Here is a 14,986-nt window from a genome sequence, read left to right on the forward strand (position 1 = left end):
CTGATTTCCAGGTGCTCCGAAGCCCACTGTCCAATAGCGACGGAGCACCGAGAAGGAGGGCGGGACCTGAATCCGTGAACGCCACCAGCAGGTAGGAAGGTAGTCCTGTACGCGACAGGTGCATCTGCCATTACACAGGTGTTTTTGTTTCTAGAAGCTACTCTCTGGTAACCTGCTACGTAAAGGCAGGTCACTTATGTCAAACTTATTAAAAATAAATAATTCCTAAGGCATCATTTGTTTTCAGGAGGCATACGAGTTTGAAGAGTCAACACAGGACCTCACATATAGCAAGCATATTGAATACAAGGGTGGGGAATGTATTCACATTAATATGGATTTAACCTACAATAATTCATTTTCATCAGTATTATATTTATTATGATTGATCTAGAACTTGAAATTATTTATAAATGTAGCCTAATCATTTAAATGTATGATAGTAAGACTACTTACGCTCTGCATCATTCAATATGATCGAATTGTCCCGACGGTATGACTATGCATTAAAAAACAGCCATTGATTCAAAACATATACCACTAGCCACTTGTTACCTTGCCATAGCTCCCAATTTAATGAAACTCTCCAAACAATTGAAAGTCCTCATAAATGTTTCTCTTGGATATATGGCAATTAGACAAAGAGCACAGCCATATAAATGGAACCGCTTGAAAAGCAAGTCATTGCATTATATTCGGCTTTCATCTTTTAGCTGAAGGTAAACTAGCGGTATTTAGATGAAATATTGAGAGACATTGCCATCATGTGGCCAGTGGCCATAATGTCATGTGGTACAAAATGCAGGTTCACAATATCCTGGAAATAACACCAACAAATGCAAAAACATTGAACTACGGCAGTCTGAAACATTTACTAGGGTACAAATACATCATATTCTATTAGAATTGTAGCAGGCTGTCAAGAATTTGACAAAGCACAGTCTTCTCATGTTGACCCACTCAGTCTTCTTTGAGCCCTCCAAACACAGCTGTCGGGACGCTCTTCTGTTCCAGTTGCACCTCTGTGGACCGCAGAGCAAAGGGCCGTTAGTTATGACAACCAGAAGATCATAAGTGCAATGTTAAATACTGAGGCTCATTGTATTCACAGCCTACCCTCTGGGCCTTGTTCTTCCTCCCCTCCGTTCTCGTCATCGTCGTCGTCATCATCAATGTCAATCTCATCCGGATTGGCTTGCTTGGCGAGCTGGGCCAGCTCACTGCGAGAGGTGTCACTCCTAAACATGGACATAACATCTCAGCCATGAAGCAAACGCTAACTGCAAACTTAAAAGATCTGCAGCAAATCATCCCAAGTGATCAATCCCCAAAACTGCTGGGACCCAAATACAAGGGTTGAATTGGAACTCAACAGTGGAAAGTTTATCAGCTACATCTGTTCAAGCACACACAAAGAAAAGACAAAATGCAATAAAAGTTAATTAAATGCAACACCGACCTGACAAAGAGGATCTTCTCTTTTGGCTTGGCCTTGTCCTGTTCGGCCTCTGCAGCCAGCTGCTGTGCTTTCTGCTCCAGCATCTTCATGTCATCCAAGCCCAGCTGGCCTGGAGCGAGGTCTGACACTTGAGACAAAGAGTGAGAATGAGACAAAGAGCCTTGCAAAGAAATATCGGGCCCGACTCAAAACACTAAGCCAGCTGCAGTCAAGCATGCGTAGGCTGCTCTCACCGGTCCCCGTGGAGCTGGTGGTGGCCTTCATCATCTGGGAGGACATGAAGTTGACCTGGGTGTTGTACGTGGCCTGCACGCTGCGCTTGATCCTCAACATCTCCCTGATGGTGTCCTCGTTGCCGTGGCGGATCTCAAACTCCTTCCACGACTGCCAGAAACTGGCAGTGACCTGAACGAGACAGAGAAATGCGTCTAGGGTTAGGTCGCTGAAAAAAAGTGATAGACATGGGGACACGAGGTGGCGACGGGAAGAGGAGAACACTGTGGTGCGTCGTCTCACCCTGGGGTCGCAGATCTGGGAGCAGTAGGAGTAGATGGCTCTCGAGCGGTCGATCTCCCCCAGCTTGCTCTCCATGTCGGCGAATCGCACACACATGTCCCTGGAGTGCTCATCTGGAAGGACCTAGACGGAAAATAACAAGATATTTGTATGTTATCTCCAATGCATAGTTTAAACATAGTAATATTCTTACAATCATGATTTAGGAATGAAAAAACAACTTAAGTCTGTTATGTAGCAATTGAATAGGCATTGTTCTGCTGCTTATTGAAGGCTTATTAACGTTGTCTACTAAAAGTTTGTCACTGTAAACTATGGTACAACGGACAACAATACAAACTGGCAGCCCTAAATAATACAAAAGCAACCAATAAGATAGAACGGTAATTAATCCCAGACTGAACATTCGGCAATACCTCAATAGCCTTCTGGTAGATGGCCCTGGTGTAGGTGACCCCGTAGATTTCGGCGGCTCTTTTGATGTAGATGTTGAACATGGAGTGCCTCTCCCCGGGGCCCACCGCCTGCGTGGCCCGTTCATAGACGGCCATGGCATGGCGGGCCAACCCGTACTCCTCCTCCAGCTTGGCATACAGAAGGTAGATAGCTGGAGAGCAAACACAGGGCGTCAATCATTTGTTTTTTTACATCCTTGATTCCATTTCATTTTGTGAATCGCAAGAAAATAAGATTTAAAAATATTTCAATTCCATTCATAAGGGTCTATGGCACGACTATTGTTTTGAACAGAATTACTGATGCATTATTTATCTTTATTTTTTGTACTTCATGGAAGTATGTTTTCTTTCCCAATGAGAGTTTTGTACTTTGTTAATGCATAATAATTATAAATACATTGGAAGTCAAGGAGGGGCCCTATTGTTGTTAAGGCAACTGCCCTAACTATACAGTTCTGGGGGAAACACTGCTTACTAAGCTGCATAGCTTTAAAAATTCTATACAAAACCTTAACAACTACAGAGTAATCCAGGAAACAGCAGATGGTTTTGTCTGCCGGGAAAGAAACACTACTTACTCTTTGCAAACTTGGCAGGACAGCCATCCAGAGCCTGTTCGAACAGGTCCCTCGCTCTCTCCAGCTTCTTGCCCCCGTAGCGATCGATGAACTTGGTGAGGTACGTGTTCCAGATGTCATACACGTTGGGCCATCGGAAAAGCGCAATGCCTCGTTCGTAGGCCTACATTCAAAAAAAATAAATACAAATGTTGAAAGTGTCTCGGGTTAAGAATCGCTTTCACAGGATAACATCAGACCTGTGTAGAAGAAAGAAAATGGCTGTGCGCATCTGTGAAGGTTGAATATCTTATTACCTTGAAGCTCTCCTCAAAGTAGTTGTGCTCTTCCAGGAACATGGCGTAGTTGATGATGATTTGTGGCGTGGCGATGCGGAGGTCGATTATGCGGTCGTACACTGCCTTTGTAGACTGAGAATAACATGGGAGGGGAAGAAAAGCAATTTGCTCAGAGATTTCCCCAAAATAATATAAATAAATAAATAAATAAATAAATAAAGCTATTCATACCTGGAAAGTTCCCAGGCTCTCCTCAAGGTCGGCCAACATAGACCAGACCTTCAAAGACTTGAAGACCCTGTTCTGGACGGGCTCGGACACATCAAAGTACTCTGCCTTCTTGGCCGGTATAGCCGTTGCTTTCTGTTAGCCATGGAATGATACCAAAAGAAGACAATGGTTTGAAAACTTAACGCATGGAGGAAACAACACATCCATATCAAGGTCAAAAGATACCGCTGTGGCTCACCCTTAAGATGCGAAGCGCCTGCTCGTAGTTCTCGTGTCGCAGCTCCATCTCTCCGTACTCGCACCACACCCCCGAGAGGTCGTCCACCTGCTTGAAGCTCACCTTGGTGGCCTTCTCAAAGATGGTCCTGGCCTGGAGGATGAAGTAGGAGGTCAACAACGTAGGGACAAAGAAAGGAGGAACCGACGGAAGCAGGAATGAGTCACAGTAAATTATCCGAGATCACAATGAACCATCTGGTGGTGGTCGTTTAGGTCATTATGATGGAAACGATGGAAGCAGGATTGAGTCACAGTAAACAATCCGATTAAAATGAACGATCGGGGGGGGGGTGGGCGTTTACATCGTCCAGCTGCTCGTTTTCCTCGTAGAACTTGGCGAAGGAGACCCAGAGGGAGTGAGGCTTCCCTGTGGCCTTCAGGGGGTCCACCGTCTGCACCGCCTCCGTGTACGTGTTGATGATCTGTCGACCACCCGGAAACGCACAATTTATTCATGACATGGCTTGTGACACACACACTTTTTCTTAAGAGTTAAAGGTTGGGTCCGAGAAGGCCTATTTTTTGTTTTTCACGTGAAGGCAGTCTAATGTACCTGTCGCGGATTGCCCTCGTACAGCTTGACCCTTTTGTGCCACTCGTGGACGTTGTGGGGGTTCTGCCGCAGCAGGACACTGTTCAACAGGAGTGGCCGTCTGGCTATCAGCTGCTCGAAGCGGGCCAGCCTGAGCTCCAGGTCAACGTCATCTGGAAGAGGCAGAGTAACGACGCACAAGTCAATTCAAGCGGTTCAAAAAGGCATACAAAATGTAGAGTAAAATACTATACTTTGTAATAATATAGCAAAGAAAATAAAAAATAGGCTCCACGCACCGTCTTCATCCTGACCCATTTCAGACGTGGTCTCCATTTTGGCGGCGATCATGCTCTCCTCGAACTGGGCGTAGCTGTCAAACACCTGGGTGAAGTCCCTCACCGTCACCACGGTCAGGATAGCTTCCTCATACACGTCACGGGCCTGAGGGGAAAACCAGACGTGTATTATTATCGTATTATTTAAACCTTTACCATGTCACCGCAGCCATCTCTTTTTTTTGTACAAAATTGTATTTCCTCGTCCCCAAGTTGATGGGTTTAGTGCTATGTTAAACACAAAAGAAAATTCAAGGATGGAGGTTGATTGCGGTTCAAAGGGTAGCCTTTAAGCAAACCAAAACAAAAAGCATACCTTCTCAAAGTGGCCGCTGCGGATGTAGTAGTCAGCTAAGGAACACCAGAGTTTCCCCAGTTGGTCTGTGAAGCGGGTCAGGCCTCCTCGTATGATGGCCCCGACCTTCAGCGACTTCACTTTGTCAGGGTTCTGGGAGATCAGGTCACACAACTCATGCCACAACTGTCAGGGAAGAAAACCAGAAAAAGACAGGATTAGGAAAAGTTCTCTCAGCAATACAATAACAATATGGGGGTATAGGGAGTCCACGCCCACCTGGTAGTTGGACTTCCCCTCCTTGGACACAAAGTTTTCATCGTTGACGATGGCGGCGAGGCGCACGGCCGCCTCGTCCAGGCGACCGATGGAGCGCAGGTAGTCGATGTACTCCTCTGCGTTTTCTGGAGAGAGCTGCACACCACACATTAACCACTTAGCACATCATACTGACCAATTTAAAAATCTTGTATTAAGACATTTAACATTGAACGGAAAGCAAAACACTGTACAATTGTACGCTTTAATGGTAGCATGGAGTATAATGGTAATATGGAGTATAATGATGTAGGCAATGATGTATTGGTGTCAATTCTACACAACCTACGATTAGTTTAGTGTACTTGCCTCCAAAGCATCCACAAAATGGCTCTTTTGTTTTTCATTTATTTTAGATTACATTTGCGGAAGGCTTGGGTTCAAACCCTTCTTTCGGAACAACTGCCTTACCTTTAGGTATCTGCGGTAGACCCGGATGGCAGTCTCGGGCAGTGGGAGCTTTCGTGCGTAGCGAAGGTAGAGGGGCCAAATACGTGGATGTTGTGTAACGGGGAGTGCTCGGAGGGCCCGGTCAAATGACCTTCGACTTTTGGTGATTTTAGACTGACCCACCAAGAACTGGCAGTAATCAAGCCATATACGAGGCATCTGATAGTGGGAAAGATAAAATATACATATTCAAATATTTCTAATGAATTTTCAGCAGTTTGATTTGTTTTTTAAGTTTGGACCTTCACCTTATGCATGAACACCAGGGCCCTTTCATGGCAGTTGTTGACCTCTTCAAAAACGGTCTCTGTAATACATTTCCCCTTTACTTGTTTCCGCCTTTCTCTCAGGTAGTTGTACCAAAGCTTGTAACTGTAGAAAGGTTGATGAACAGAGAAACGATAATACAGCATGTAAACAATTATTTTCAGACTTTAAATAAAATTAATTTTCTAGGAAATTCTAATAGATTGGCCACAACCATTGCCCGATAGGTCCCTCTTGTAAAACACAACCTTTGAACCTTTGACTGTTGGCTCCTGTGCGAATACATAACTATTTGAGGACAAATAATAAGATTCCGGATTATGTTTAACAGATGAAATAGCCACACGGTTATTTAGGAAGTCAAGAAATGTTCCTCGGTAAATAAAAATCAATTTATCCATTATATTTACAAATTCCAACTCAAAAGCCTGGCGAGTGTTTATTATTTATCAGATCCACGTACATCGTTATGTGTACATTATTCACAAGTTATCTAAGTCAAAGTAATAGAGGCCTTTCATGTCATTTCTAATACATTTGTATGACATGTGTAACGCATTAGAGCATCAAAGCAACACCATACCTGCCAGGTAGCTCTTTCAGAGCCCGCTCGTATATCATATTGAGTGTAGCCTTGGGTCCATTCTGTTTGAACTCGATGTATCGCATCCAACACTTGACTGAATAAGGGTTCCTGATGATCTCCTCTTCATAAGGTAGGTCATCGTCCTCCTGTTTGGACAAACACCACAGTGTTTTCTAACGTTGTGATACATCCAGTGAGCTAACACGCTACTAGCCTTTCGTTCGCAGTACATGAATACGCTACGGATACTTTGTCATGCTAGATGTAATGTAATGCAAGATAAGTGATATTTGAAACGCGATTATGATGAATAATGCGTTTATTGTCCAAAACGAATGTAAAACGAGTTTAATTGTGTCCCCAACTTCAGCTAACATTGAGCTAAACACAGACAACTAAGAAACGATTGCGTTTGTTGGTCGAATGTTGGTTTTTAAAGATACTGAAGCTAGTCTATCAGTGGGTATGCAAGAAATAAAGTGAACTTACAAAGAGGACATCAGTTGGTCCATCTGCTGAAGGCATTTTGCCTTGAAGTTGTTAACCAAAAATCCGAACGTTAGCTTTAAAACTTCAACCAACGTGAGGGAAACGGACAGCTCTTCTTCTTTGGTTTTGAGCGGGGACCATCTTACTGAAGGCTGCATTACCCCCACCTACTGGGCCAAATTGTTTTTAACATCATAATGTTATTTATTAACATTTATTATATATAATAAATGTATAAATATAATATTTATTTATTTGATTATTTCAATGACAAAGCAGTGATAGCAGTGCAACATGCACATTAGTGTATGAATCCTACCACTTAAGTGCTTTATCTGGATGTGGTACAGATCCCTTACCTTCTTCTTGTTGCTCCATATATGCTGCCATCTCTTTATTTGTTTTACTGGACATATAAACACTTTCTTAATGATTCCTACATTCACATTCACTCTTTTTTCAGTTTAGCTATAGTATCAGCACCCTTGTTCATAATATGTTGGCACCCAGATGACTTTAGTTAATCAAAACTATTGTAGTGGAAAACTATTGGAAAACTTCCAAAATACCAGTATGCTTTTCTATATTTTTAACTGGTCTACCAAATCATCAGCTTAATTAATTTGTTTTAAGGTATTATACTTCTACAAAAAATAAGAATAGCAGATGCAATATCTATTTATTTTGTTTCTATATATTGGTAATAGGGTTTAAGTTCAGTTTATACAATTTATAGAAGACTCAACAAAAATACCAAATCTTAAACAATGAACAAAATCTCAAAGTACATTTCTAAGCATGAATAAAATCAGTCTTTGTTTGCATACACAACTACTTCAATTACAAATTACCACAATTACAAATAAAGGATAATTCGAAAGCCAAACAAACTACAAGAGCCTTTCTCCGCTGATGACCTTCCTTTTACTGGCCATAGACTGGCCATTGAAAGTTAATCACCTCTTCCTGCCACAATCCTTCTTATCTTTTCTTCCATTTCCTTTATCACCGCCTTTTCCTTGCTCCACCTTCCTTTTCCCCTGAGCAGCTTCACTTTTTCCTTTAACCCCTCCCTGTCCTGGCATAATCTGTAGATGGGCGGCGTGGACCCTCTCAATGAGGGAGAAATAGTCATCATCTGGGCTGATGGTGTTGATTGGCTTCCTCTGTTCATTCTGATGAGAGCCGGTGGCCTGAGGTTGGTGCTTATGGGAGACCCCTGGGTGAGGGGAAGATGGTCTTGAGCGGCTTGCATGGTTTGGGGAGGCGAGTCTGGGGTCACTGGTCTCCTTTGGGACCAAGTTGAGGTTGAGGGAAAGGGGTCTGCCCGGACGTGGGCTCAAGGGGACAACAATCTTATCTCCTGGGGCTCCTAGAGTGAGGAAGACCTCCGGGAACTCACACGGTAGGTCGCTGTTCTCGTTGCCCTTTAAAAGATTCAGAAGTAAAAGCAGATTTGTCAATGAGTGTCTTGGATTTCTTAAAAATCGGATAAACAAATCATTAAACTATCAATTATAAGTGATATCAACTGACCGGTTGTTGTGTGAAGCTCATGGATACCGTAACTGTAACCTGAAAAAGAAGGCCAAGCATAGACAAATTAAATGAATTACTCCAAAAATAAATTGGAAAAAATTGTATTTAAGAAGAGAGTTTACTTTTCCCGGCGAATTTATCTTCTGACAATCTGAGCCTGGGCTGAAAGAGGCAGATAGGTCATAACATGACTCAGTTCGTCTGGATGGAGAAGCAGGCCTGGAAAGGGCCTTACGTAATGTCACCGGTGTCCCCTCACTCAGAAGAATTTGGGGTGGAGGACCCTATCAGAAGAAAAACAACAAACAATACACAAGCTGTAGAGGCCCGTTTGCACTGAAAACATTATGAAGGATTTATATGAAAACCGTTCACACATGTCACAAGACTATGTCCTACCTGGCCTTCAGCTCTTGCCGTGCCACTGCCTTTCGGCTTTGACGATCCACCGATCCCTGGCAAGGAGGGAAGCGTAACGCGCTGATCGTCCAGCCTCCGGCCTTGACTGCGGGCAAGGCTTTTAAAGAGCATGTCTGCGTCTGTATCTGTAATGCAGGAATAACTGGTAGTCTAGTGAAAGGATGGACCGGCAGAAATCATAACTTAACATGTCGTGCCTGAGTTACTCTGACCTGTGAGGGCAGGACTTGCGGGGCAGTCTTTTGTCAAATTTTGTGTGCTACTGCTCGGCGTTAAAGTACATCGCTGGTCGTCCATGCGTTCACGATGGAAATGATTCATCATGGCAAAAAAGCTGTCTTGCTCAGCTGGTGTCTGAGAAATTAAAGATGACAACATTTGTATCGCTGTACTTTTCTAGAACAATTGAAGGGATGGAAAGTTTGATCCAAATCAATTGTAATGGAACATATCTAACCTGTTGGGTATCTGGGCCTGTACCTGTAAAGCAGGGTTAAAGGATAGTTAATGAAAGGACAGACTGACAGAAACCATAACTGAACATGTGTAACCTGAGTTACTCTGACCTTTGGGAGAAGGACTTGCGGGGCGGTCTCTGGCCAAATTTTGTGTGCTACTGCTCGGCGTTAAAGTACATCGCTGGTCATCCATGCGTTCACGATGGACATGATTCATCATGGCAAAGAAGCTGTCTTGGTCAGCTGATGTCTGAGAAATAAAAGATAACATTTCCAGTATGCACTTATCCCTTCTAATTCATTATTCTCTCCGCTCTAGCGTGTTGCGGTGACTGCGACTGGATGCCTGGACCCTCCTTTTGGTTAACTGGCCTGGAAGGAGTGATCCCCCTCTCTCTGCGTTTCTCCTTAAGCTTTCTTCCTTGCTTATTAAAGGATTTCTTTTTGCCCTCCTGGGGGCTAGGGTCAGGAGGTGTCATCAATATTTGACTTGTTAGCCCTTTGAGACTAGCAGTGATTAAGGGCTATGCAAATACAATTGAATTTAATTGCATTTGCATGGCCTTGCTTTTCTACATCAATTCAAGGGTTGGAAAGTTTGATCCAAATGAATCGTAATGGCACATATCTAACCTGTTGGGCATCTGGGATAGGGGTACAAGAGGCCGACCTCTCGCGAGGTCTATCTTTGCAGTCAGTCACATTGGAGCCAAGAGAACTCTGCTGGCCAGATGGGTTGCCTTTATTTTGGACAACGTTTGCTGCAGAACCTTTCTGTTGAAGGGCAGGACTTGCAGGGCGGTCTCTGGCCAAATTTTGTGTGCTACTGCTAGGTGTCAAAGAACATCGCTGGTCGTCCATGCGTTCACGATGGACATGATTCATCATGGCAAAGAAGCTGTCTTGCTCAGCTGGTGTCTGAGAAATTAAAGATGACAACATTTGTATCGCTGTACTTTTCTAGAACAATTGAAGGGATGGAAAGTTTGATCCAAATCAATTGTAATGGAACATGTCTAACCTGTTGGGTATCTGGGCCTGTACCTGTAAAGCAGGGTTAAAGGATAGTTAATGAAAGGACAGACTGACAGAAACCATAACTGAACATGTGTAACCTGAGTTACTCTGACCTTTGGGAGAAGGACTTGCGGGGCGGTCTCTGGCCAAATTTTGTGTGCTACTGCTCGGCGTTAAAGTACATCGCTGGTCGTCCATGCGTTCACGATGGACATGATTCATCATGGCAAAGAAGCTGTCTTGGTCAGCTGATGTCTGAGAAATAAAAGATAACATTTCCAGTATGCACTTATCCCTTCTAATTCATTATTCTCTCCGCTCTAGCTTTCTTCCTTGCTAATTAAATAATTTTTTTCTTGCCCTCTTTGGGGCTAGGGTCAGGGGAGTGTCATCAATATTTGGCTTGTTAGCCCGTTTAGACTAGCAGTGATTAAGGGCTATGCAAATACAATTGAATTTAATTGCATTTGTATGGCCTTGCTTTTCTACATCAATTCAAGGGTTGGAAAGTTAAAACCAAATGAATCGTAATGGCACATATCTAACCTGTTGGGCATCTGGGATAGGGGTGCGTGGTCTATCTTTGCAGTCAGTCACATTGGAGCCAAGAGAACTCTGCTGGCCAGATGGGCTGCCTTTATTTTGGACAACGTTTGGTGCAGAACCTTTCTGTTGAAGGGCAGGACTTGCAGGATGGTCTCTGGTCAAATTTTGTGTGCTACTGCTAGGCGTCAAAGTACAGCGCTGATCATCCATGTGTTCACGATTGACATGATTCATCATGGCAAAGAAGCTTTCTTGCTCAGCTGTTGCCTAAGAATTAAAAGATAACATTTGTATGGCTGCACTTTTCTACATCAATTGAAGGGTTGGAAAGTTTGATCAAAAACAATTGTAATCAAACATGTCTAACCTTTTGGGCATCTGGGCCTGTAACTGTAAAGCAGGGATAAAGGATAGTTTAGTGAAAGGATAGACCGATAGAAACCATAACTTAAAGGGCGACATTATACTACCGGGTGTGAGTGTGATTAGCCGTTACAAGCCGTTTTGAAAATCTTCCTCTTCTGACATCACAAGTGGACGTGTCAACCTAGATGTATGAAGGATAGATCAGTCTACCAGAACACTCAGTAGACTGTAGCCAACGTTGCTCATATATCCGTCATACATCTAGATGGACATGCCCACTTGTGATGTCAGAAGAGGCAGATTTTCAAAAAGGCTTGTAACAGCTAATCACACTCACAACTGGAACACATGGTACCTGAGTTACTCTGACCTTTGAGGGCAGGACTTGCCGGGCGGTCTCTGGACAAATTTTGTGTGCTACTGCTAGGCGTCAAAGAACATCGCTGGTCGTCCATGCGTTCACGATGGACATGATTCATCATGGCAAAGAAGCTGTCTTGCTCAGCTGTTGCCTGAGAAATAAAAGATGACAACATTTGTATCGCTGTACTTTTCTAGAACAATTGAAGGGATGGAAAGTTTGATCCAAATCAATTGTAATGGAACACGTCTAACCTGTTGGGTATCTGGGCCTGTACCTGTAAAGCAGGGTTAAAGGATAGTTAATGAAAGGACAGACTGACAGAAACCATAACTGAACATGTGTAACCTGAGTTACTCTGACCTTTGAGAGAAGGACTTGCAGGGCGGTCTCTGGACAAATTTTGTGTGCTACTGCTCGGCGTTAAAGTACATCGCTGGTCATCCATGCGTTCACGATGGACATGATTCATCATGGCAAAGAAGCTGTCTTGGTCAGCTGATGTCTGAGAAATAAAAGATAACATTTCCAGTATGCACTTATACCTTCTAATTCATTATTCTCTCCGCTCTAGCGTGTTGCGGTAACTGCGACTGGATGCCTGGACCCTCCTTTTGGTTAACTGGCCTGGAAGGAGTGATCCCCCTCTCTCTGCGTTTCTCCTTAAGCTTTCTTCCTTGCTAATTAAAGTATTTTTTTCTTGCCCTCTTTGGGGCTAGGGTCAGGGGGGTGTCATCAATATTTTACTTGTTAGCCCTTTGAGACTAGCAGTGATTAAGGGCTATGCAAATACAATTGAATTTAATTGCATTTGTATGGCCTTGCTTTTCTACATCAATTCAAGGGTTGGAAAGTTTGATCCAAATGAATCGTAATGGCACATATCTAACCTGTTGGGCATCTGGGATAGGGGTACAAGAGGCCGACCTCTCGCGAGGTCTATCTTTGCAGTCAGTCACATTGGAGCCAAGAGAACTCTGCTGGCCAGATGGGTTGCCTTTATTTGGGACAACGTTTGGCGCAGAACCTTTCTGTTGAAGGGCAGGACTTGCAGGATGGTCTCTGGTCAAATTTTGTGTGCTACTGCTAGGCGTCAAAGTACAGCGCTGATCATCCATGCGTTCACGATTGACATGATTCATCATGGCAAAGAAGCTTTCTTGCTCAGCTGTTGCCTAAGAATTAAAAGATAACATTTGTATGGCTGTACTTTTCTACATCAATTGAAGGGTTGGAAAGTTTGATCAAAAACAATTGTTATCGAACATGTCTAACCTTTTGGGCATCTGGGCCTGTAACTGTAAAGCAGGGATAAAGGATATTTTAGTGAAAGGATAGACCGATAGAAACCATAACTTAAAGGGCGACATTATACCACCGGGTGTGAGTGTGATTAGCCGTTACAAGCCGTTTTGAAAATCTTCCTCTTCTGACATCACAAGTGGGCGTGTCAACCTAGATGTATGAAGGATAGATCAGTCTACCAGAACACTCAGTAGACTGTAGCCAACATTGCTCATATATCCGTCATACATCTAGATGGACATGCCCACTTGTTAAGTCAGAAGAGGCAGATTTTCAAAAAGGCTTGTAACGGCTAATCCCACTCACAACTGGTGGTATAATATGTCACCTTTAACACGTGGTACCGGAGTTACTCTGACCTTTGAGGGCAGGACTTGCCGGGCGGTCTCTGGACAAATTTTGTGTGCTACTGCTAGGCGTCAAAGAACATCGCTGGTCGTCCATGCGTTCACGATGGACATGATTCATCATGGCAAAGAAGCTGTCTTGCTCAGCTGTTGCCTGAGAAATAAAAGATGACAACATTTGTATCGCTGTACTTTTCTAGAACAATTGAAGGGATGGAAAGTTTGATCCAAATCATTTGTAATGGAACATGTCTAACCTGTTGGGTATCTGGGCCTGTACCTGTAAAGCAGGGTTAAAGGATAGTTAATGAAAGGACAGACTGACAGAAACCATATCTGAACATGTGTAACCTGAGTTACTCTGACCTTTGAGAGAAGGACTTGCGGGGTGGTCTCTGGCCAAATTTTGTGTGCTACTGCTCGGCGTTAAAGTACATCGCTGGTCATCCATGCGTTCACGATGGACATGATTCATCATGGCAAAGAAGCTGTCTTGGTCAGCTGATGCCTGAGAAATAAAAGATGACAACATTTGTATCGCTGTACTTTTCTAGAACAATTGAAGGGATGGAAAGTTTGATCCAAATCATTTGTAATGGAACATGTCTAACCTGTTGGGTATCTGGGCCTGTACCTGTAAAGCAGGGTTAAAGGATAGTTAATGAAAGGACAGACTGACAGAAACCACATCTGAACATGTGTAACCTGAGTTACTCTGACCTTTGAGAGAAGGACTTGCGGGGTGGTCTCTGGCCAAATTTTGTGTGCTACTGCTCGGCGTTAAAGTACATCGCTGGTCATCCATGCGTTCACGATGGACATGATTCATCATGGCAAAGAAGCTGTCTTGGTCAGCTGATGTCTGAGAAATAAAAGATAACATTTCCAGTATGCACTTATCCCTTCTAATTCATTATTCTCTCCGCTCTAGCGTGTTGCGGTGACTGCGACTGGATGCCTGGACCCTCCTTTTGGTTAACTGGCCTGGAAGGAGTGATCCCCCTCTCTCTGCGTTTCTCCTTAAGCTTTCTTCCTTGCTAATTAAAGTATTTTTTTCTTGCCCTCTTTGGGGCTAGGGTCAGGGGGGTGTCATCAATATTTTACTTGTTAGCCCTTTGAGGCTAGCAGTGATTTAGGGCTATGCAAATACAATTGAATTTAATTGCATTTGTATGGCCTTGCTTTTCTACATCAATTCAAGGGTTGGAAAGTTCGATCCAAATGAATCGTAATGGCACATATCTAACCTGTTGGGCATCTGGGATAGGGGTACAAGAGGCCGACCTCTCGCGAGGCCTATCTTTGCAGTCAGTCACATTGGAGCCAAGAGAACTCTGCTGGCCAGATGGGTTGCCTTTATTTTGGACAACGTTTGGCGCAGAAACTTTCTGTTGAAGGGCAGGACTTGCAGGGCGGTCTCTGGTCAAATTTTGTGTGCTACTGCTAGGCGTCAAAGTACATCGCTGGTCATCCATGCGTTCACGATTGACATGATTCATCATGGCAAAGAAGCTGTCTTGCTCAGCTGTTGCCTAAGAAATAAAAGATAACAT

The 14,986-nt window shown here is 43.6% G+C and overlaps 1 protein-coding gene across 2 annotated transcripts; it reads right to left on the reverse strand.

Moving 5' to 3' along the window:
* Positions 1-491: 491 nt before the first annotated feature.
* On the reverse strand, positions 492-7,182 carry xab2 (XPA binding protein 2). 2 transcript variants are annotated; one of them, XM_079747135.1, is made up of 19 exons: positions 7,075-7,182; positions 6,583-6,731; positions 5,981-6,104; positions 5,694-5,891; positions 5,244-5,378; positions 4,986-5,150; positions 4,631-4,775; positions 4,353-4,504; positions 4,102-4,221; positions 3,759-3,890; positions 3,521-3,652; positions 3,308-3,421; positions 3,012-3,174; positions 2,392-2,582; positions 1,976-2,098; positions 1,693-1,864; positions 1,460-1,580; positions 1,117-1,238; positions 492-1,022 (listed from the first exon to the last, which is right to left on the reverse strand). In XM_079747135.1, the coding sequence occupies exons 1-19, from the start codon at positions 7,108-7,110 to the stop codon at positions 961-963; spliced, it is 2,556 nt and encodes an 851-aa protein (XP_079603261.1). In that variant the 5' UTR covers positions 7,111-7,182; the 3' UTR covers positions 492-960. The 2 variants fall into 2 exon arrangements, with proteins under 2 accessions (XP_079603261.1, XP_079603260.1); XM_079747134.1 differs by having other exon boundaries at positions 493-1,022; positions 1,460-1,586.
* Between the last annotated feature and the right edge of the window lie 7,804 nt (positions 7,183-14,986).

Source organism: Pollachius pollachius (assembly GCF_949987615.1).
Source record: "Pollachius pollachius genome assembly, chromosome: 11".
Lineage (NCBI taxonomy): Eukaryota > Metazoa > Chordata > Actinopteri > Gadiformes > Gadidae > Pollachius > Pollachius pollachius.